The sequence below is a fragment of the Lepidochelys kempii genome, chromosome 4 (genome assembly GCF_965140285.1).
Source record: "Lepidochelys kempii isolate rLepKem1 chromosome 4, rLepKem1.hap1, whole genome shotgun sequence".
In the NCBI taxonomy this organism is placed as follows: domain Eukaryota; kingdom Metazoa; phylum Chordata; order Testudines; family Cheloniidae; genus Lepidochelys; species Lepidochelys kempii.
The window spans coordinates 139,160,010-139,184,316 of NC_136383.1; the positions used below are offsets into that span (position 1 = coordinate 139,160,010).

Consider the following 24,307-nt stretch of genomic DNA (forward strand, 5'->3'; position numbering starts at 1 on the left):
TTCTGCACACATTTTTTTAAAACAAACTTACCATCCCACACCTGTTAGAGACAAGGGTGCACCTCAGCTCGGTGGCATCAGAGGCCGTGTTTTAAAATAAAAAGACAACCATGTGATCCTGTTCCCAAATTACACTAATCTGATGTGCTAGGAACCAAAACCAGACTTGGAAAGAAGTGGAGCAAATGGCTTAGAGACACGCCGAGGAATACACAATGCTCTCAAGACGAGGGGGAAAATAACCTTTTCCCTTGCTTCAGACACAATCGGACAATCAGTACAGAGCAATGCTGGCATCCACTCCCCTCCACATGTGTGTGCAAGCATGAGGCAGACGGGGAGTCCATACATGGCTGGGTAAAGTTTCCATTTGCCAAAGACAAGACAGAAAAATGCCCAAAGCAGTTTGGGACCTGATTGCTTGAGAGATCACTTCTCCCACACATGGCACACTGCTCATTGTAACCACTGGGGGTGCCTGAGCTGAAGGCCTAAAGGCGATTATGACTCATATGGCAGTATAGCTAAAGGCCCTAACACAAGATCTGGGCCCCACTCCAGGTCACAGGTGGGGACAGAACCCAGGTTTTGCCTGACTCTCTGTCTGTTGCACCATGCTTCCTCCCAATGCTTCAGATGGGAGGGGACAGCTGGCAGGGTGATCTCCAGGAGGAGCCCCCCGCTTTGGAACTCATCCCCACTCCTTCTTCTGAACTTGCCCATATCTGTGGAGCTAGAGGTTACGCTGCAACGCCCATCTTCACAGAAGGGTCCCATGGTTCTCTCGGTTTACTGGACCACCTGAGAGAACAGAAAATTATACCCCAGCTATAGAATTCTATAGGATAGTCAAACACCCTACAGAAAGGTTAGAGAGAGACGGCGGGTGAGGTATTGGACCAACCTCTATTAGTGAGACAAGCTTTTGAGCCACCCAGAGCTCTTCTTCAGGTCTGGGAAAGGTACTGAGAGTGTATTTACTGATAGCGTTGTGTTTAGCTATGACATTCTCAGTACCTTTGCCAGACCCGAGGAAGAGCTCTGTGTGGTCTGAAAGCTTGTCTTTCTCACCAACAGATGTTGGTCCAATAAATGATAATACTTCACCCACCTCGTCTCTCTAATAACCTGGGACCAGCACAGCTACACCTGCACTGCACACAACTACAGAAAGGCTGTCATTTTCTATTAAATTCGATAGGACTAGAATTGTTTCCATAGTCCTTTATTTGTTTCACACAAATAAAATTCCACAGGACTTTTGCATAACAGTGTCAATTTTCATGGGCTTTTTGGGGTGAGAATGGAAAGCTCGGCTGGCTGTCGGGAGATTTTTATTATTATTTTCTGGGAGTATGGCTGGGCTTCTGGATCTGGGGTGATTTCAGTCACGTATTTTTTTTATTTGATTTGATTTATTAACAGATCCATTCTTTTACAACAGAAATCTTATAACACTTGTTTTACAACTTAAATAGAAATAACATAGTATATACACAAATACACAATTATAAATTGGCCTATGGGAGTCCCTAAAGCTGAACTGATGAGACCTTTCATTATCTCATGTTCAGGTCCAAACTTCTGTTTTTCTTACCTTTATATGCATAACCTGTTCATTAGTTGTCCTATCAAAATTCTACACAATATTAAGCTTTTCTCCTTTTTCCTCCTATTTTCTTTGTCTTACTATCTTAATTTTGAGTTTCATTATTGTTGAAGGGATTTCTCTCTCCCATAGTATTCAAAGAAAGTTCTCAAACTATCCAATTTGCTGACAGCGATTCCTCCAGCAAACTCCAAAAAGTTCCACCAGATTTCTCAGTACAGGAGTTAGCTTTTTTTCTTTCTCCTTTGTAAAACTCTGACTTGATGAGTTAATTTTTCTAGTACCAGAATTTCCCACACTTTTTGATACCAGACAATACATTTAGGGGAGTAACTCCTCTTCCACCATCTTGCTATGGTAATTCTAGCAGCAATCAGGAGATGAGTGATCAATTCCTTAGGGCTTTTATAAGATGCAGAGTTTTTAGGACAATTTAACAAAAACACTAAGGGGTTAACTGACAGCTGACACCATTATCTCCTGTATGGAGTCCCCAACAGCTTTCCAAAATGTCTTAATTTTGGGGCAGGCCCACCATGTATGCTCCCATTTTACTACATCATCTCCAGCATTTTGCCCACCCTGTTCCATAAATTTCTTTAACTTTAAGGGGAGTTGGGTGCCTTTGATAAAGAATTTTAATGTCATTTTCTTTTTATTGACATGTTTATTGAAATAGACAGAGAATCGCTCCATATGTTCTCCCGTTCCTCAATTTCAGTGTCTATGCATACCTCAACTTTCCATCTTTTCATGAACATAGTTATTTCCTGTGGGTAACAGTGATTACTTTGTTAGGCGTGGAGATAAGCCTTTGAGTTTCATGGATGTAGTGAGTAGTTTCTCAAATGCTATCAATTTTCAGCTTAGGTTTGCCTTTTTTGGGGGGTGGGGTGAAAATGTCTCAACAGTATTGATATGCTGGAATGTTGATGTCTTTTGCAAGGTGTAGTTCAACGGAGTGTGTTTTTGATTCTTGTAAGACGTGCCTAGAGCACTGGCAAGTACTTTTTTCCTTTGCTGGTTGTATGAAATTGAAGTGAATAAATATATGGTTTAATTTCTTTTTACATATATATAAATTAAAACTCTAAGCTACTCCCTGCTCAGGGTTCTTTGAGGCACACCCATATTCTCTGCATATGTCTTCTAGAGACTGATAGATCTTTGGGGCCAGAATCGTCTTAATTTGTGGACCTTGTGCACACAGTCAGTACTAAAATAATAATAGTAATTGTCCTCCCAGTTTTGCTCTTCATTAAAATAGACATTCAGGAGCAATAAACAAAAAGGTAAAAACACAGGAATGGAAAGTGCTAGAAAAACACGAAAGATTTACTTTTACAGCTCCCAAAGCAAAAGCAAAACAAAAGTGTTTGTGCTCTGTGAATGTCAAAATGCTTTACAGGGGACGGCAAATATCATCATTGCTGTTTTACAAGTGGAGAAACCTATAGCATCGAGAGGTGAAGTGATTTGCCCTGGTTACTGGCACAGCCAGGGCAAGAATCCAGCTCCCTCATTGGCCAGGCCAAAGCTCTATGTACCAACCTATACAGATTATAACGCCTGTACAGACGGTATTCGTGAAATATGGGCATGTGCTATGTAGTCCATCATTCCCCCAGCCTCATAGACAGGGAAGTTGTCAGGTTAAAAGAAAAAGATGAAAGAAAAACAACGTATTGGTATGTTTTGGACATTTTGTGCCAAATTCTCATAGATTCAAGGCCAGAAAGGACCATAATCAGATGAAGTCTGACCTCCTGTGTAGCCAAGGCCTTCAGTGGTGCATTAACCCGGCCACACAGCTGTCTAGACAAGGATTTAAAGGTTAACACATGTTGACTAACTCCTTCTAAAAGTCTAACGTTGACAGAGCACATTCCCTTTACTGCTGCTAAGCTGGTCACGTTAAGCACATGCTAAGCTGGACAAGCCTCTTGCTGTGCACATGTGATCAATTGCACGTGATAAATTAGAAGCCAACGATGAAAATCTGGCCCATGGAACCCAAAGACGGGACTGCGGCTGGAGAACCACTCAAAAAGGAGTAACTACCCAGCTCCAATGTCACGTGGCACTAGTCATCATCCCAGATGTCTTGCGATCAGGGTTCAGACAAGGGCGCAGCTCTAGTGGCACTAAAAGACGACCTCCTGGCCACAGACACAGGTCAGATCCCCAGGCTCGCACTGCCGGACCTCGCCGCAGCCTTTGACAGAGTGAACCAGATAGTACTGCCAACCCGCCCAACACGATATAGCGAGAGCAGATGGCGCAGCACTGCAGGGGCTCCAGTCGTCCCTCTCCAGCAGAACTCAGAGTGATGATGAGCTACTTCTCCTCCTCTTTGAAGGCCTGGGACCTGCTGGGCCCCACAGGGATCCAGACTAGCCTTGCATCTCTTCGGTATCTACATGAGACCTCTGGGAGAGGGAATGAGATGACCCCTGCCCCCAGATTTAGCGGCTGATGAAATTCAGCTATGCATCTCACGCTCACTCACTGCCACTGCTAACAAGTCCGATTGTCTATAGGAAATTAACTCTTGGATGAAGAGCACCTGGCTCAAGCTGAACCCAGGCAAGACCCAAGTGATGCTGCTCGGTTGGGGGAAACGTTCTGAAGAGCTGGCGAAGACATTGTCTCCACCTTCCATCGAAGGCTTCCAGCCCCCATTTGTTAAAAGGCTGCAAAGCCTTGTAGCTCTATTTGACACCTCGCTAAGCCCGGATGATCAAGGATCATCAGTTTCCAAAAAATGCCTTCTTTCACCTCCAGCTCACCTGGAAACTTCCTCCCTTCCCCTCAACAAGGAGCAGGCCCCAGTGATCCCTGCGTTCATCAGTTGCAGACTGCATTACTGTAACTACCTGTGTCTGAAGCTGCAGGTGAAAATGATTCCCAGGCTCTAGCTGGTACAGAATGCAATGCCCACTTTCTCCATGGCTCAGGCTATGGTAAACACATCACACCCACCCTCAAGACCCTGCACTGGCTCCCTGTCAGCTTACAATGCTGGATTAAGGCCTTGGTCCTAATTTTCAAAGCAATTAAAAGATCAAGCCCCAGCCACATCAAAGACTGAACTTCGACCCATGACACCCCATGACAGCTGCGCTCCTCTGGGACAGGGCAGAGCTCAAAGCCCTGAACGGAATGCTGGAGAGCTAGGGTCAAAGCGCTCCCTGTTGAAGGGATCCCGCCACAGGACAATCGCCCACAGGAGACCAGGTGAATCCAGGGCCTGACCATAGTTAGGAAACATTGGAAAGACTTTATCTTTGAAAAAGCCTTTCCACCATCATTGACATGCACAATCTGAACACCCCCCTTTCGTTCGCAACCCCCCCTAAAAATCCCTACCACCAAGCAGAGTTCTGACCCCCGAAAGGGAGAAGGGGGACTTGGTTGTTGCTATTGATTTTACATGGAAGCAGCTTGAATACTATGGCAATGGGTGGCAGGATTATATCCTAAAACACTTAGATACTAGATAGGGAACACTCCAAAGTCTGGAGGCTTTTAGGGCTGGGAGATTGAGGCTGTCTCTGATTAGCACATGCAATGGTGAATAACAACAGGTTAGGACCAGCAGCTCAAAGTTCAGGTGCATTTCAGAGCCTGTCTGCTCTGGAAGTCTTGCTAGATCAGGTTCCTGTATGAAATTTACTAATAGACACCCTACTCTCAGCTGGGATGGAAATGACTGTTTTCCTTTGCGGTTTCAGCATTTCCTGGCCAAATCCAGGCAAGTAATCACCCAGTTCTGGAAGGAGTCCTCACTCCCCATGAAAGTCAATGGAGATGAAGGTTATATTCAGAGCTTGCAGGATTGAGTGCTTAGCTCTGCAGGAAGCTTCTGCAATGAAGCCAGAAACCATGCAAATCTCAGCTAAACTTTGGGACTTGATGATACCAGAGGAGACACCTTCTACATTTTGGGGGGGATCCCTTCCCATGATTAGTGCAGTAATAACCTTAACCCCTTGTATCTGAAGAGCTCATGGCCTCTGCAGGGGTGGTTAAGTATTTTTCTTATTTAGCCAATGGAGAAAGAGAGGCACAGAGGCCAGATTCAGAAGCAAACTTTCTCCGGGTTTTGATCCAGGATTCCCATGTGAGCTGCTGCATTCAGACCTGGACCTTAAACTCCTCCAACGTTGGAGGGGTTCAGAGCTGGGGTTCGGACCCCTTGCTATGCTTGCACATGCAGTAGCAGCCCCCCGCAATGCTGGATGAATGCCGAGGTTTGAAGCAGTTAACTATCGATCCCTCTTTTCTCTCCCCCAACCCCCTGCCGCTCGCTGGCCCTAAATAAAATTAATGTTTGTTCTCTCCGTTCCTGGCTGGAATAGCATGCTGAGGGGTGGGGGGCGCAGGAGGGGTGGATCTTGTGGCGCCAGTGGTGACAGGGTGCGGCAAACAGAATAATTATTTGCCCATGACGATCCACCGCATCTAAACAGAATTAATTTTTGCCATTTAAACAGTTGCACAATGCCAGGGCATTCAGTATACACAATAGAGGAGTCTCTCAGCCTCGCTCCAAATTAGCCTAATTAGGAGCAGGCTTCAGGGTCGGCTTAAAGAAGAAACGGTCTGTAGTCTGATGCGGCGTGTCCGTCTCCCAGCAGCTGTTTTAGCCCTAGCGCTTTGGAGACTTGGTAGAGATCAGCTGGAAAAAATAAACTCAGCCCAGTGATGACAGATAGATCAGCAGAGATAGTGGCTGCATAGACTCAAATTAAATCGATACACACACAGTCGTGGTGCGTGCCAAGGGCCTAATTCTGCACTGATCCAAACCTCCAGCTGTCATTAACACCACACCGTCAGCAGCATTTTCCATTCACTTGACACTGGGGAAACGGCTGTGCAAGGCCCGTGGCGATGGGGAATCAAACGTGCTTCTGAAGAGGCCTCCCACGCAACCCCCACTTAGAGGGTGCCATTATTACAATTTATCGCTTCTATGGCTCAATGGCAGGCGTAAATGGGAGCACTCGGGTATGGAGCCTGCTGCTACTGAAGTCACTGGCAAAACTCCCATTGACGTCAGTGAGTAGAATGGGACCGTTTTTTAAGGGTATGTCTATATGCAGCTCAAGCAGACATACCTGGGCCAGCGGGGTTCCCAGAGCAGTGATGTTGCAGCAACGTGGGTTGAAGACGCCCGTCCAGAACCGTGGGTAATTACCAGCAGCGCCAGTTCACACTGCTGCTGCACCACTCCAGGACCCAAGCTAGGTAGATACAAGCTAGCTCAGGCATGTCAGCTCGAGCGGCAAACACAGTCAGTGGCTGCAGTGTAGACGTACCCTTAGAAGCCTGAATAGCTGATTGGTGCCTAAATTGTGTGTGTTTGTAGTTAACTGCACCCCCAACACTGGTAGTGACCTTTTAAAAATAAACCAGGGCTCATAGGTATATGTCTATTTATATACGCATGCATGTCTATCTATATAATCCCTGCAGTTTCTCTCTCTCTCCAGCATACTGCAGACATGTAAGCATGCATACATATAGAGCTACACAACAAATAGCAAATTTTTTTTTAAAATTCAGATTTTTCAATGCAAATTAAAACCCCAGCACTGAAATTTTTCAGTTTTCCAAACAAAAAAACCAAAAAGATTCTGAGCTTGCTCCCTTTTTTTCCTCCTTCCCCCCGCATTTTTCAGTAGCAACATGGGGGGGAAAAGAGTGGAGAAAGCAAAAAGGACAGGGGGAGAGGGAACAGCGTGAGAAAGGAGAGGGAGGCGGAAATTAACAGTCAACACTTTTTTCTGTTTTTCCCATAAAAAAAAAAAAAACAGAAGAAATCACAAAGGAATTAAAATCTTCCTGACATTTTTAGAAGAAAAAAAAAAGGCCATTTTTCAGACAAAAAAGATAATTCGGAACAATTTCATCCAAGATCTGGATGCAATGTCCAACTCTTCACAGACCCCCTGTGTGACCTGGGACAAGTCACTTAGGGTCAGATCCTCAAAGATATTTAGGCTCCTCCATTGAACTCAATAGGAGTTAAATGCCTGAAATCTTTGAGGATCTGGGCCTTTATCCCTCCGTGCCTCAATTCCGCATCGGTAAAATAGGGACTGTAATCCTCGCTCCTCCCATTTGTCTGCCTCCCCTGTTGATATTGTCAGCTCTTCCGCACAGGGGCTGACTCTCGCGGTGCGTCTCTGCAGCGCCTACCACAATGGGGCCATGAATTCGGTGGGGGCTCCTTTAAACATGAATAACATGGGCACACCGTGTTGTCTGTGGACAGACAGGAGAATCAGGCTTTATGGACAGCAGCCACCCACGCCTCAAGGGACATTCTGCCCTCGTGGGGAGATTCTTACCAACCCAAGACAAATGAAGGGGGAAAAATGGCCGATACACCCGGGCGTTTCAGAGACTGCGACACTGATTCCACGCCCAGGCCCTGAGGGCAGTTCTATCGGGGCAGTGACCTGTGCGTGATGGTGGTGTCGATACTCTTGCCTCTATCCAGGCTTGCTCATGAAGTGCTGCTGGGAGCCCTGGGGGCGGGCAGGGGTCTTAACGCTGGTGGCCATGATGCAAGCCCAGCCCCCGCCGGACTAAAGACTCCAGGAAGAATTACCACCGAGATGAGATTCCTCCTCAGTAGGAGGCCTTCATCAGTGGGGAACGGGAGCAGAGTTCCTCTCCCTCGGCCATGCTTCCTGACCACCACTGGGATTGCGGCCGCTACCTTCTGGTGCAGCAAGGGCCGAACTGCAGCATTTAGTCACGAGTCTGAGAAGAAGGCCCCCATGGGGCGCTCTAGAACCAGCCTGAGAGACAGGAGCATTTTCCAGGCTGCAATGAGGGTAGCAACTTACCCGGGCCACAACTCCTTAATGCTTTCCACTCCTACCCTGAGGTCAGGGTCTGTGACCCATCCAGCCCTAGATCTGAAAGGAGCTAGTCTCTAGCTCTGGGCCTCGCAATGGAAGGGCTGCAGAACAGAGCACTTGAGCAACTGGGCCAAAAGGAACTGGCACAGAGGCCTCGCTTAGCGTGCCGGGCAGAAACTCCCAGCGCAGCTGCAGCCTTGTCTCCGTGCCCACAAGATTCTCAGCGGGCCGCTCTAATAAAGAGCATTTATAAGAGGAAATATTTTTTTCCCACACAAAGGCAGCAATTGGAATAATAAACAGCCGGCAAAATAAAGTTCAGGAATTTCCATTAACAAGAGAAAGAGGGCAATTAGTGAAGTGGCTTGGATCGCCCGGGTGCGTTTGTTTGCCCAGTCTCAGAACGCCAGACTGAGGGGATGGCCAGGGAAAATGAAAGGCAGCCACTTTAAAAACTAATCAAAGGAAATGCTTTATCTCGTAATCAGCCTGGGGAACTCTCTGCCACAATGTACCACTGAAGCCAAGAGATTAGCAGGAGTGGACATTTGTATGGATAAGAGAAATATCCAGGTAAAATAGTAGATGTTAAAAAAATAATTAACAAGTGCTTTGGAAGGGATATAAACCCTCCTGCTTCAGGTCATAGCCCAATTAATGGGTGGTCAGGAAGAAACCTTTTTCTGTGGGCAAGTTATTCCATTAATTGTTGGGTTTCTTGCCTCTTCCACTGAAGCAGGTCTTACCAGCTACTACTGGCGACAGGATATTGAACTAGACAGACCAATGACTGATCCAGTCTGGCAGTTCCTATATTCCTAACGCAAGGAATTATTTGAACCTTTCGCCCAAGCTCGAACTCGGCACTCTGCATTATGGTTTGGAAGAGTTCTCTTTGCTCCTTCCTCACCCCCTGCCATTCTCTCTCACTTCTGGGCTTCCCTGGCTCTAGTAATGTTGCTGAGACAGGATCAGGGAATATTGGGCATCTCCCTCTGAGGCCTGTTCTTGAGCGCTCTCCGGCCAAATCTGCTATATATGGTAATTAGTAACAACCGCTCCATGCAGCTATTCGCCTCTCCATTTCCAGAAATGTCTGACTAACAAGAGTGGGCCCTCAGACTGCCACAGTAGGATCTAAAAGCAATCATGTTTGATAGCTGTTTCGCAAACTTACATCACCCACCTACCCGCCCTTTGCAGCCTGGCACAGCTCAAGCTTGCGGCATGTTTCCCCAAACTCTGGCGGCGATGATCCCAATTTGGGGGCATGCTTCCTTGAACAGAACCATGGCGTTTTGGATGGTTGCCTATCACTACTGGAATCTTGCCGCTTTCCTGATGCCAAATCTGGGCCCAACCCGAGAAGCTTAGCTCCCACTGAAGTTGATGGCTGGGACCTTCGGTGTCTTTAGGCTCCGAGTCAATGATGCCCTGTTACCTCTGGGGGATTGTGGGCTGGCGGGCTCGCTCACCTGCCTGGGGCAATAACCAGCCACTCCCTGATCAGCTCACTCTCAGTCCTTGCCTCGGGGCTCAGTTTATTGTCCATGTACACTGACAACAGAAAGCAATTGTCCCAGTATGGCTTGTGGGCTTCTGGCAGTTTAGTGGTCGGGGTCTCCCCTCAGGCTGGGGATGGTCCACAGAGCCATCTGCCCACAGCCCACTGCCTGCAGCCTGGACTGTAGCTATAGGAGACCATTCCCCTATTCCTCTCTGGGTCCCAGGCCCCGCCTCTGTAACCCCCAGCTGGTAATCACCAGGCCCAGTCACCTGACGCTGCCCTGCTGGGCCTGATGATTCCCAGCACTCTCCTGCCAGGCTCCTAAGAGCAAAGTTGGCTGGCTGCTCCCAGGCCCTTCAAGGGGCTGGCCACTCTAGGACAAGGACCTTTCCTCGCTTAGAGGTATCATTCATTTCTGGCGGCTTGCAAACAAAGCCCATTACAAATGGGATGAACCGGGAAACCATGCAGTGGGATCTATGTGCAAAAGGATTGTGTGTCGCAGCCCCTGATGCAGAGTCAAAAAGAGACCATTGCTTCAAACACAGCCACAGACCCCACCTATATAGGGCCCCCGAACACCACTCCAAACCCTTCCCACCAGCAATAATCACAGGAGCACAGGCTCTCACCTCGCACCCAGAGTGGCAGCGGTCTGCAGTTCCTATCTGCATGGCCGATAGCAAAGCTTGGGGAAGGGGTTTATTTCCCCACAGCTGGCAGTAAAGAGAAACCTCGGGGCAACTACCGTACAACAAAGAGAATCCCACTGGGGATCGGGGACCTTGTTTCCTGGTGCACAGGGCAGCGTGCGTGCAGCCAGTTTAGCTGTTGCTGTGTTTGGATGTCTACCCCACCAGCTGTGATCCATCTCATTAGGAGGCTGTTCAGCTTGGGCTGGCCTCCTACAAAATCCAAACATGCTGCCAGGAGCAGAGATTAGAGCTGGTCCCAAATTTTCCAAGGAAAATGGGGGGGGGAGGTAGTTGGAAAAGAGAGATTAATCAAAAACAAACAAAATATTCATTTTTGACAAAAATTTTCATTTTTGGAAGTTTTTCAAAGCAAATAATTTCAGGAGGTGGGGGCGGACTTTCTTTCTTTTCTCTTTTTTTGTAATTTTTACATTTTTTGCTTTCAAAATGGTGGGTTTCCCTCCTTTTAGTCAGTTTCCCAATTTTGGCCAGTTAGAAACCAGTAACACTTTCACTTTTAAAAGCAACATTTCCGTCACTTAACTGTGTTACATTAAAAGTAAAAGTGTTTGCCCCCATTATCCCCCCTCTTCTGACTGTTCCCCAACATTTATCAGTTGGGAAGCAGTAACAGAGCACAGAAAAAGTGCAGGGGAAAACCTAATTTCCCCCATTTCCAAATTTCCCAGCAGGAAAACCAGAATGTTCCAATGGGATTATTGCAAAAGGGGATTTTCCCCAAGAGAACTTGGGCAGGAAAATTCTTGGTTCTCTGGCCAGCTCTAGTGAAGATCTTCATCTCCTTTAACTCACAGGTCATTAGAAGCACATCAAGAGCAATTTCTCCAGATTACCCCACCACTGGCCCGAGTCCCATCCGGGGATAGCCAACCTTGCTGGGTGCAATACACAGTCAGGGGTTAAATCTGTCCAGCGAAGTAACTGGAGTGACAGCAAGAATGAATCTGGCCCCAGGTGCCCATGTGAACGGCACCTTCCCCATGAGCAGGAGCCTGAGACGCCTCATGTCTCCCATGACTGATGAAGCAGACACAGTCGAGGCTGAATTCTTCACTATCCTGGGGTAAATCCAAAGAGACTCTGACAGAGGTGCTCCGAAATTAAACCATGTGACTGAGAGCAGAGCTTGTCTCACTGTTGCCTAGGAGGTACTGAGAAGAGACGGCCAGAAGTGCTGCAGAACTGAAGCCGGAGTTTCCACCAGCATCGGTTCCCTCCCCACATCCCCTGTCCCTCCAGGCACCATCTCATGCCTAAACAAAGGTCCCGACCGCCCCTCCGCCATCCCTTACAAAGTCAACCAACGCTGGACCCCCATCCCTTGCCCAGAGCAAATACTGTGCTCACAAATTCCTGGAAACGACCTTCTGAAATGCTAGTCAAGCAAACAACAGGCACCCCCTAATCAGATTATTTACCGGGCTTTGACCTGAATTTTGAAGGACATGCTCATAAGAAAATGCTCATCCCAGCCCAGTCTCCAGGTGCCGCGCCGCCAACAACTATTCTGTGGGATTCTTCTCAACGGGCATCTTTAGTACCAATCCACCCTTTGCTAACACACACCTCATAACCCAGCCACCTCCCCGGCCCCTCAGAGAAGATTTAACAGCAATCCCTGGGCAGAGGTAGCATGGTCCAGCACATTACGCACAGACCTCGGAATCAGCAGTCTGCCACTAGCTTACTGTGTGGCACTGGGCAAATTACTTCACCGCTGCCTGCCTCAGTTTCCCCCCTCTGTGAAGTGGGGAGAATAACATCTGTTAGAGCTAGACAAAAAACAGGATGACAGTTTCATGAACATTTTTGACTCTGTCTAAATCTTCTATAGTGCTTTTCATGAGTAGATCTCCAAGTGCTCTTCAAAGGAGATCCTGCATTTTACAGATAAGGTATAGAAAGGACTTGCCCAGGGTCACTACCAGAACTGGAAAAGAACCGAGGCCTCCTGAGTACCAGGCCAGTCCCTTATTCACTACGCCACACTGCCTCTCCTTTGGCATAAAGCACTTTGAACTCTACAGAAGAAGAGTGGTTTTATCATTCTGATTCTCAGCGAGGTCTCTGTGACAATCAGGGTCCGGACTCCGCAGAGGGAAAGCAGGGGGTCTGAACCCCAAAGAATAAGTATTGAATCAGCTAATTTATAGTACAATAATATTGTATACAAAGTGTATCAAGTAAGGTATCATATAAAAACTGGTGACACGCTGGTCATGAATATATTTATGTGATGTACGGATGAATGGTGTGTTAAGAGTTATGTTATGTGCTGGAAATATGTTCCTACAATATGTTTGGGGGGCAGAGTTGATAAAGAAGCCTGTCTTACACAAAGGAATGTGCATTTACCTGTCTGGGTCAAGCTTTGTAAGCCCTGGACAATGGCAATACATTTACATATAAGGTAAACAAAGCAATCAAGCTAACAGGAGGTGGAGGAAACAGCGTAGTGAGCACATCGGGGGACAGAGTCTGCACCCCGGGACATCTTCCTGGCTCTCGAGGTCAAGACAATGGACTCTGGGAAATACCAAGGGAGCCAAAAGACATTCTAGTTATCTAGACCCTACGGGACAGTACCCTCTGATTCTGGGAATGTTGGATCCTCTTACCAGGAAAGGCTGGAGATGCTGTTAGCTTGACAGAAGTGAGCAAACTGTTTAGACAAAGCCATAGCTTGCTAGGATCAAGTTTTGGGCACTACAAAACATGCTATTTTTGTTTGTTTTTAACCATACCCATTTCTTTTTCTCTTGCTTAGCATCACTTAAAACACTGTTTTTTATTAATACAGCGTTTTTCTTAGATTTACTGTAACCCATGCAGTACTGTTATATTGATGTAAAGAGTGAGTCTGCAGCTCAACCAATAGGTAGGTGTGGGTACCGTCTCTTTGGAGACAGCAAAACGGAATTATTTCCAGGGGTGTCCAGTGAGAGGGACTGGACTCAACAGAGACATGTCTCTGGGGAACTCAGGAACTGGGGGTCCCTGATTGTTACTTGCCAGGCTAGGTGAAGATGGGCAGAGTCTCGAGGAGTTTGCTGGTGAAGCACAGACTGGTGTGGCAGGGGGCGGACACACAGTCTAACCTCCAGCAAAGCTCACCCCTTCTGACACAGTGGCTTAAGGCTCTGGGTTTCCTGAACAGAGCATCACAGTATCCTATTACTAAACTTTCAGTCTTTTCCAAGACATGTTCCAGTGCCTTTCCTGGTACATTATGAAACATTATCATAAATAATTCAAATGAATCCACAAATGGCAAACAGAGACCGAGTACATTTTTATCGCATGATCCTTTGGGTGTCCCCCCCCCCCCGTTTGATTACGAGTGTTCACTTATATCAACATTTTCAAATCTGGGTGTCAAATTCATCTGCTAGCTCCATATTTAGCTTGATTTGCACAGGTTCTGAGCCCCTGCTGCTCCCAGTGGTTGTGAGTGCTCAGTACTTTTGAGACGCCAAACCACTTTTATTTAGGTTTCTAACCATGGATTTAGGAGCCTAATCTTCAGGCAGCTGCATTTCAAAATGTTACCCTTATTCCCTAGCTTTGCAAATTTCAGTCCTTTGCAACGGGCTCCCTTGCCAGGGGTGTGGATTAACAGGGATGCATAAGCAAGGATTCTAGTGCTATGCAGACAACTTTTACTGCTGCACTTTGACCCAAACTTTCAAGCCACCTAGTCAAGGGCCCTGGTGTGCAAAGATGCTGTGGATTGAGCACACGTGACACACTGGTGGGTAGGTTGCACTAAGATGCCACATTAGAGGCAGGGGAAGCAGTGTAATGCACACATAGAGAGGGTGGTGAATTAGGATTACAGATGGAACCGAAGTGTCAAGTTCATCTTCAAACCAGGATCTGAACCAGAACTTCCCCAAAGTTCCGGGAGACTGTTTTTGATCCTAGGGTGCTGGTGTAGACCCATTTCCAGGGAGGATCATATAAGTTATGGGGAGGAGACCTACTGGACTGCAGAGTCCCCCGGGGCATTACAGAAGGAGGTGACCGATACCCAGCCGAGGTGAGGAACAAGCAGCAGGAACAGAAGAAATGGGAGACCCTGCTTTCCACAGCAACGGAACACAAGGTATGATGAGAAACAGAAGAGAGATACTGTAAAAAGCAGCATTGTTTCCAGGGAACAAGGGCTTTCCATTCCCAGGATTCTGTGCAGCGTCAGGGGCTCCTTAAAGTAGGCAGTGAGGAATCTGCGGGATTGGCAAAGCGGGCGCTTAGCACACCAGAGGGGGAAAAGCAGGAGCCGATTAAAATGCTCCACTGACCTTCCTGGAACCCCTCATCTTGGGGTTTCTTAGCAATCGAGTTCACATGCAGCCCTGTGCCTCAAACACACAGGCTTAACCATTTGCACATGTTCGACAGCAGCTAAGAAGGCCAAACGGTTACGGAGCTGGGAAGCCTCATGTTCGGGAGCTGAGCTCAGAAATGGTGCCCTCTGGAGACCAGTCTTCTCGACCGCATGGGCAGGGCTGGAATGCCAGCGAGCAGCACCAGACTGGCAGCTCGGGAAGGGGAAGCAGCAACATGTTCTTCCTTCGGCACCTCCCCTCGAGCGAGTCAAATCCCCCAGATCACCGAAATCCCAGAAAATGCCACAGCCTGTCACTACCCACCCACAACTGGGTTTTCTGAAAACTCTGCCCTTTCAGATAACAGCCAGAGACAGAGGGTTGGTCCCCGCAGATCTGGCAGTCAGCAGCTGCTGCTGCTATAAACACTGCACCTCTGCTTCCAGCTCCACTGGTAGAACAAAGCCAATAAAAACTGAAAAAGGCTGGAGTGGTCCTTTGTTTCCACAGGAGGGAAATCCACCGCCTGTTTCTTTTCGGTGCAATGACCACTCTGCTGTTTTCCACCAGCGGGAGCAGTCAGAGTCTGGGGGCCACAGTGTGGGTGCAGGCAGAAAGAAGGAGCCTGAGCGATGGACCACCACAAAATTCTAGGCTGTGCCCTAAAGGCGCCCAGAAGGACTAGCCAGGAAAAGAGAGCGGCCTTGTACACTGGCATAGGACTCAGGAGACCTGGGTCCAGCTCCCAGCTCTACCCTGGCTTCCCTGTGTGACCTTGGGCCACTCAGTTTCTCGGATCCCCCATCTGTAAAGTGACAAGCACCTGTCTCATCTACTCAGGCAGTGTGCATCACTTTGGGGCAGGGTGCATCACTTGCTAGGTGTATGTACAGCACCCAGCCCAGCAGCGCCAGGGTCTTAGGAGGGACCCTCTAGGGGCTATTTGAATACACCTGATAATAGGCTGCTGTAGATCTTTATTGTAGAGCAACAACCAACTGCTAACCAAGGGGACCTGTGTGAGGGCCAAAGGGATAATTCAGTATAGGGACAGGCTCAGCAAAGAAGCTACCTGCTGCTGCGGCAGCCAGGCCAAAGCAGAAGGGCCCAGACCATCAGCTCAGCATCGATTTTAAATGGTGAAGGAAACCCAAACTCAAGAATTGGCTGTCTGCCCCTTTAAGCTAACAGACACACACCAGACGTGAGTGCTCAGCTGCAGTGCTTAAGCCTGGGTCCTGACCTGGCCCTGGTGTTCTGGGCTAGTGCAGGGAAACTCCTCTTCTGCCCTAGCCCCACTCAGCACTGCCCCTCAGAAGAAGCTGGCAAGCCTTCTTAACTGGCCTGCTGCCTCCCTATTGATCAGTGTCTCCTCCTGGCCCTTGTAGGCCCGCAGAGGACTAAGTTTCATTGGTAGCCAGGCCTGAGTGGGTTTTCCTTAAGCAGGGGGATGCCAGGGCACTGATGCCTCCAGGAGAAGGCAGGGGAGGCTTGATAGACCCCTCGCACCCCACCCCGTCTTGTGTTCAAATGGAGGGAAGGAGGAGGAAACTGGGATCCTTTGTCCTGCTTTGGGGGACCAAACACCTGTCCCTACTCAGAGACACTGGAAGCGGCGAAAGGACAGGCCGCTGATCAGGTGCAATGTGCGTATTGCAGGGTCAGTACAGTTCACAATACATCGCAAAGCCCCACCCCCTGCCCCAAACCCATGCAACCCCAGCTGCATTCTGCTGCCAAAGAGATGGAGAAACCTAGTTTCTTTCTACTGCTATCACTCCTTCCCTACCTGAACAGGGATCAGGGGCTCCTTGTCGTCAATATCAATGAGGACCTCGTCTCTGGAGGTGAGGCTCACCTCATCTGCAAAGAGAAGAAGGGTGGATCTAACTAGGAAATTGATGCTTCACAGAACACAGAGGCCAGCAGCTTGAGGACCGACATGCTAACTTTATTATCTACTGAGATTCTGTCCATCTGATTCTTTAATGTTTTAATCCACCACCCTGTCACTGAGCAATTGATATACATTTATACACACATTGCCACTGTTTATGTAGGACCTACACTATGTTGTGCTTTGCTACTGGGCAAGTATCAATGGGAGTACCGCTAAAAGTATCTCACAAAACCACCAGCACAAATGGCACTAATTGGCTCCCTTTGATGACAATCTCAAAATTATTCACCAAACAATGAGACTTAACCACCTGTGGAACTCACTGCCACTAGGTATCATTGAGGCCAAGAGCCCAGCAGGATTCAAAAACAGGATTCAGCATTTTTACAGGAATAACGAGCGCATCCACAGTTACATTAACGCAAATAATAGAGAGAGAAACCCTGATGCTCCAGAGTATATCAACCTCTAACTAATAGGGGTCAGGAATAAATTTCCTCTAGGGGCAGGCTATTCTATAACTGTCCAGTAAGGGGTTTCTCACATCTTCCTCTGAAATAGCTAGGACTGACCACTGTCAGAGATGTACCTTGGAGTCTGATCCAATCTGGCAATTGCCCTGTTCATAAGTATTATTGCTCCCAACATACTGGTGGAAAATGTAAATCTGTGGCTTGCCCACCACGCACAATGGATCTATCGAGGGTACTTCTCTGGCCTCCATCACCTGAGCACCTTTCCGTGTTTAATGTATTTATCCTCACAATCCCCTGCAAGGAAGGAAAGTGCGATCATCCCACTGTTGCAGATGAGGAACTGAGGCACAAAGAGGCATCTCCTCAGCGGACTGATCAGGATTTCTCACTGCCCTTCCTCTAGCTCTATCTGGCCTCAGACAGACTGAGTCTCCTTCTACGCTGTTCCTGATGAGACCCACCTGCTCTGACTATCAGGGTGAGTCAGCCCTGCACTGACCAAAGCTTGTCACGGGAGAACGGAGGCACAGAGTTCCAGGCTCAGCGTCTTGTGCTCTGTCCGCTCGACCGGAGTGTCTCCTGCTTCCCTCAGTGGTTGAAACAGGGAAGGGAGGAGGACAAAGGGGCAAGCCTCTCCCCTCCAGTACCTGGCTGTTCCTCGGGGGTGTCGGTCTCCTCTCTGTACGGGTTGCAGTAGAACTCCTCAAGGGACTGGATGGTGCACTGACCCACCACGGGCTTTCGGCCAAACTGCCTGTTGTCGATGACTTTGATGATGACAGGAGGGCAGTACAGAGCTTCCTTGGGTAGGCGCTGCAGCGAGGGAAGCACACACTGAGCACTGTGTGGCTGGGGAGAGGGGCAAAGGACAGCTTCCCTGCGTCTGGCAGAAGCACATGGAATAAACCCGCGGGCAGACTGGAGCTAAAGCTGGGCTCCTTTATGCTCTCCTCAAGCTCCACCCACAAACCCAAGCCCCACCCACAGTCCCAGAAGGGCTGGGTGTTGCTGCTAACGTGCGCAGCAGATAACCAACCATGTGGTGGTTCAGACTGTCCTCATTAGACACCTGAGTTAACAGTGTGGAGCTGGGCAGAGGCTGTTCACACCCCTCTGAGCCGCTGGGGAAAATGTTGCCTTTAACTGTACCCTGTGCAATGCCGCCAAAGGGGAGTGTACATCAGGGCAAAGTGTCACTCATCGGCTCTCTCTGCAGACAGAGGCAGGCGGGTCACACTGGGAAAACAGGCTAGCAAGACTCTCAGTCTCTCAGAAGAAAACCGATTCAGCAGGGGTCTGAGCACCTCCTGAAAGACATGGAGAGCCCTCAACCTGCCATGTCAGGACCAAGTCCTGCTCCCTTTCAACTCAATGGGCTAAACCCCAACTGATTTTAATGGGAGCAGAAGCCGCCCCTGAGAGTCATGTCAGAGCTCCTCACTAGAGGCTTGGGCCCTGATCCTCTAAGGATCCCCTGGATTTCAGTTGGAATGAGGCACCAGAATAACTCTGAGGGTCTGATTCTTATCAGAACTCACAGCCTCACGTCACTGCATTTTAACCCTGCAGCAAAGGGCTATGGAGCATGGTTAGTATCCACGGTTCCTTGCCTGACATTCAGCAAAGCTATTCCAGCTGCTTACAGGCTGACTAACTTTGGGGTGGAATATGAGTTTACTGCAGAGCTGCAATTCAGAATCACAGACTGGGGTGGTAGGTCATTAGATCCTCTTGCTGATAAACGACAGCAACTCCCCAGTCTCCCTATTCTAGGAGCATGCGTGAGCCTAAGCAATCAAGGACGGGAATACAGATCCGCCCCCATCTTGGCTGAGCTTGCTGCAGTCTCCCCTGGGAAGAGGGTGGCCTCATTCCCACTGGGAATGGCTCCGATATTCGGAGCTAAAAGGTGGGCAGCCTGGAAGGCAGACACGCTGGTTAACCCAGTGGAGTGCTGCGGGGCAGCAGGTGCAGCCATAGCTCTGTGAGCCAGGTGGCAGGTGCGCAGCGAGGGAGCCCTCACCACTTCCATGAAGAGCACGCAGATGTCGAAGTTGGGGTTCTTCTTGACATTCTTGATGACGCAGGACTGGACCGTCTGGCCTCCGCACTCCACCTGGAGGCTGGGGGAGGTGATGCTGGCCAGCTGATAGCTCTTCAGGTTCCTCAGCCCCCACGCCAAGATCTGCAGGATGACGAGACAAGAGGAGATGAGGAAGGACACCAGGATGAGGGGAGGCGGTGACAGCAGATGACAGATAAGAAGCCAGGCTGAGCCTAGACCTTGTCTACACTGCGTTTTTGCACTGATATAGCTACACCAGGAACCCCCCACCACCCCCAAGGACCTGATTCTCCTCTCTCTCCAGCTGGGGAAGAGGAGAGTCTAATTCTGAAGGGCTGCCCTGAACACAGAGCGAACTGTCCCCTTTCAGGGTAGTTGTGGCCAAGGGCCAGTTTGCCCTGTTCTAAGGGTTTAAGCCTCTTTGAGGCTAAGCATTCTGGGACTCCTCTTTCTCCCAAAAAGATCACATGGCTAAGCTGAAGCAGGAGGTCCTGCTGGGAAATAAGGTCAGGTGGCAGTCATGTGACAGGACTACATGATAAAAGGGAAGCCCGTGGGCCAGTTGAGGCAGTGCTCAGAGGGGGAGGAAGGCTTTAAGACTAGGCGCCCTCTCCTGGGAGAACCACTCTTCAGCAGCAGCCCCCCGTTGTAAGGGTCTATGATGCACAGTTGTGCAGGTCAGATTCGACCTAGTCGCGGGCAGCTGTTAGCCAGGATATTCCCCTATTCGCTCCGCCCCACTGAACCGCTCACCTCAATGGCAGTGCGCTGGAGCACTGGTTTGATCCCTTGAGGAACCATGTAAATGTTGGGCTCCCGCTGGGGCGGAGGGTAGGGCAGGTCCGAGTCTGCAGACTGCAGGGGAATATTGAAGGAGAACATCAGCTCAGGTTGTTACAGACCACAGATCAGGTGCCTCCTATCACCGCACTTTCCCCTAGCGCCCATCACCGCACAGGGAACAGATTTCAGAGTCTGCTAGCTCCTAGTCAGAGAGAAGGGCTGATGGGGAGAACTGTCACATGCAAACCACTTCTCTCCCCCTGCCCCAGTGTCGGGAGCAAACAATAACCTACTGTTACATGTTGGTTTTTGTTCCCTAGGTCTTTAAAGGGATCGCTTGCCCACCACTGAAATGCAGCCACTTCTGCAGGAAACAAGGACATCCATTCTATGCCAGCCATGTTGCCCCATAGTCTAGGAGAAGAAAGGAAGACTAAGGGATCCACTGGAACTGCAGTGGGGGGGTGGATTGAGATAGGTCAGCGGTTCTCAAACTGTGGGTCAGGACCTCAAAGTGGGTCACAACCCCCTTTGAATGGGGTTGCCAGAGCTGGCTTAGTCTTGCTGGGGCCCAGGGCTGAAGCCAAAGCCCAAGGGCTTCATCCCTGGGAGGCAAGACTCAGGTTGCAGGCCCCCTGCCTCAGTGGGGCTCAGGCTTTGGCCCCCCACCCAGGGCAGTGGGGCTTGGGCAGGCTCAGGCTTCTGTCCCCGCTCCCGAAGTTCTGTAGTAATTTTTGTTGTCAGAAGGGGGTTGTGGTACAATGAAGTTTGAGAACCCCTGAGACAGGTAGAGTGTAATTCCTTGCATTGGAACGAGAGCCGGACACTGGAGTGCTGGTTCCTCCTGACCTTGATCTCTGAGTTCAGAGTCACCAAAAATGGGAATGCAAGCAAAATCTCTAAAAATGTGCCCCTCAACTGAGGGCAGTTGGAACTAATTTAGAAGGCCGTGATTCTTTCCAGGCTTCAGTGTTATTGCATTAAATTAAGCGGATATATATATATTTCAAGTATAGGATTGGGTCAGATTTATAAATTTAAAAGTACTACACAGAAATTTTTCTTGGTGGCATATTGGATAGATTGTACACTGAGCTGTGATTTTCATTGGCAACTGCTGGTGGCTGCCAAATCAAAGCAGCTTGTTAGCTGAAGACTTTGCTCATTCCATTCTGGGGCAGGCAGGATGGTGGGAGCATCTGGCTTTCAACACAGGGCAGACAGTAAATATGTCCCCAACCACCCCATCCCTGAGTGTCTTGGGCATATACACGGTCGGCCAGGCTTACAACCTGGAGACATGCAATCATTTCATGGGCAAAGATCAAGGTCTGCTCCTGAGAAGCACTGAGCACCCTCAACTTTTGAATGGGAGCCAGTGGGTGCTCAGCTCCTCTGGAAATCAAGGCACTTATTTAGGTGCGTGACTTTAGGGTCCCAAGATTTCACCATGAGCGTTCTACAGGTGTAGAAGGTGTAATGTACCCATAGTCGTCAGTGAGGATAGAACCCAGGAACTTCAGTACCTGGCACTCTGACCTCCACCATTTCCAGAGAATCTTCGTTAGCTGTCACTAGTAGAAGGGTTTTTATCCTCGTTGGAACAGTCACTAAGGGGCAGCACGGTAACATGCACCCCAATTCAGGAAATCACCTAAGTACATGATTAACATTAAGCACCTGCTTAAGTCCATCCTTGTTTAGCTAAGCACCTGCTTAATTTTAAGCAGGTGCTTAAGTTGCATTGATTTCAATTGGATTTAAAGACATGCTCACCTGTTCTAAAGCGTATGCTTGAAGCTAAGCATCTCGAAAAGTGCTTTGCTGAATCAGACCCTTCCCCCATTAGGTTTTAGTCATCCCTCACTTTGAGAAAGCTCTGGAAAGAGATTCCAGTTGTACGGGTAAAGCTGAGGGGTAGAATGGTTAGTGGCTGGACCGTCAGAGGCAGTGAGCATGTGCAGCTCCCATTGAACTCAACAGGAACTACTGCTCCTCTGAAGTTCTGATCAAAAGTGACTTGTCCAGGCTGAACGACAGAGCTGGGAATGGAACCCAGGAGTCCGGATGCCTCGCATCCAATGCGGCACTCTCTCGCCCTGAACCTGAGATGAGAGAAGCAGCCGTAAGTGGAAGATTGTGCCAGGGCCTGCCTCACAACAGGAGGAAAAATAATCTAAAGACCCTAGAAGAGTAAAACGAAGAGGAAAGTATTGCCTGCTTATTTGAAAGTAGAGCTGAGCAGCCCGAGAGCAAGCCAGTTACCTGGAACCAGGCAAACTCAGGAGCTTTGGGTGAGTTTATTGAGTTTTCAGATTTTGAACTCAAAATCTGACAGCAAAATTAGGGGAAGGGAAACAAACCCATGAATTACAGAATAACTGGCTAAGCCCACTGGCAAAGTGATAGAGCTGGAGTTTGGCAGAGCAGTGCCTGAAATGTCAGTAGGTGAGTGGTGGTAGCCAAGTCCCTAAAAATCCAACAATTCCGTCTGGTGAGAACAGGTTTCCCATCCAACACTGTTTGCAAGGCTGCGCCAGCTGCTGAAGCTACAAGCACTTTGACCTTTAACCTCTGTCAGGAGCAGGTGGAGAGAAAAGATCAGTGAGCAGGTCAAGGGTGGGCATCTGGGGAAAGGGGTTACAGAGCCATGGGCAGGGCACAGGCAGTCACCAAACAGAGCTTCCCCTCTTTTCCATCCATCGGAAGAAGCAGGTGTGAAAAGCATCAAGGCAGGATTTGCTGACAGGCTGGGGCAGTTTTAATGCGGGAGATTGCAGGGACTTGACTTTTGCATTGGAACATGCAGCAAAGTCCTATGCAGGAGGAGACGTCTTGGGAAGCAGATGCAGATCAGGCCTGACAGAGACAAGGCAATTCACTTCCCTTTCCGTCAACTCTCCATTGGTGTACAATTGGCCCAAGTTATTTCACTGCAGCTGTAATCAATTTACACCACCAGGGAACCTGGCCCACTGACACCAATGGAGCTACACCAATTTACACCCATTGGGGATCTGGCCCCAGTGACTCCAGTGGAGCAATATCAATTTACACCAGGTGGGAGTCTGGTCCATTGACTTGGATCGAGCAACTCTGATTTACAGTCGCTGGTGATCTGACCCACAACTCCAATGGCACAATGCCAGGTTACACCAGTTTGGCTCCAGCTCCACCATTATCACCATGGGCCTGGCTCTCCCATAGCCATTGGGAGGCCATTTACACAGGCCATGTGGGTGAGAAAACTCCCCAGAGGAAGGGCCGTGGAGAATTCAGCAGATATGAGTGCTGTCATTGGGTGTTTCACAAGGCGGCTCGGCTGACTGGTCTGGGCAGGCCAGACAGTCTATCCAGTGGGGAAGGAGCTGGTTTCCACACTGGGAAGCTCTGTTGGGACTTTGCTTAGTCCCCAGCCATGTGCAGAGAGGAACGGGAGGGTCAAGGGTTGGAGACTGAATGGTACCCATTGCAGGAGCCCTTCGTAGAAGAAGGCAGGTGTGCCCAGCTGTGGAGCGCCAATCCCAGAAATGGCCGTGGGGGAGAAAAAGCAAAGAGATGGTTACATTTCCCTGGCAGAATTCAGTTCAGCGCCTGCAAAGCATGAGGGTAAGTCCCTCTCCTCCAGAGAGGAAGCACCAAGCCCAGGGGTATTTGGCGCTGGGGGAAAGAGCTGGATTGAAAACAGCTGATCAAAACTCTAACATCGGAAAATGCTGATTAGACAGAAGTGAAACATTCTGCAAGAATGGGGCTACCAGTTTCCCTGGCTGGCTGGCTCCCTGGGTGGCCAGCTCCCTGGGCTACCAGTTTCCCCACCAGTATTTCCAAAACAGAACCTTGTGGAATTTCTGTTCCAGCTGTTTGGGGATTTTGTCCTGATTCGGGATGAAAACCCAGAACTTTTCCCAAGATGGAAGTTTTGTTTCCAAGCAGTGCCCTACCCTGCCTTTGAGAGGGGGAGAAGGGAATCTCCACAACCTAGTCAGCTCTTTGGCCTGTCTGCCGAGGCTGCTGAAAAAGGAAACCAAGAGTGGTGATGTGG

The 24,307-nt window shown here is 49.0% G+C and overlaps 1 protein-coding gene across 4 annotated transcripts in view; it reads right to left on the bottom strand.

The window, feature by feature from the left end:
* Positions 1-24,307, bottom strand: part of DYSF (dysferlin) — a 307,503-nt gene that overhangs the window by 76,001 nt on the left and 207,195 nt on the right. For 3 of the 4 annotated variants that reach the window (XM_073343025.2, XM_073343023.2, XM_073343026.2), the window contains exons 36-40: positions 23,729-23,770; positions 20,233-20,334; positions 19,438-19,599; positions 18,062-18,227; positions 16,828-16,901 (exon numbers count right to left, since the gene is read on the bottom strand). In XM_073343025.2, the coding sequence (XP_073199126.2) occupies positions 16,828-16,901; positions 18,062-18,227; positions 19,438-19,599; positions 20,233-20,334; positions 23,729-23,770 (546 nt within the window). The remainder of the gene's footprint in view (positions 1-16,827; positions 16,902-18,061; positions 18,228-19,437; positions 19,600-20,232; positions 20,335-23,728; positions 23,771-24,307) is intronic. The other variant, XM_073343024.2, reaches the window with a different exon arrangement.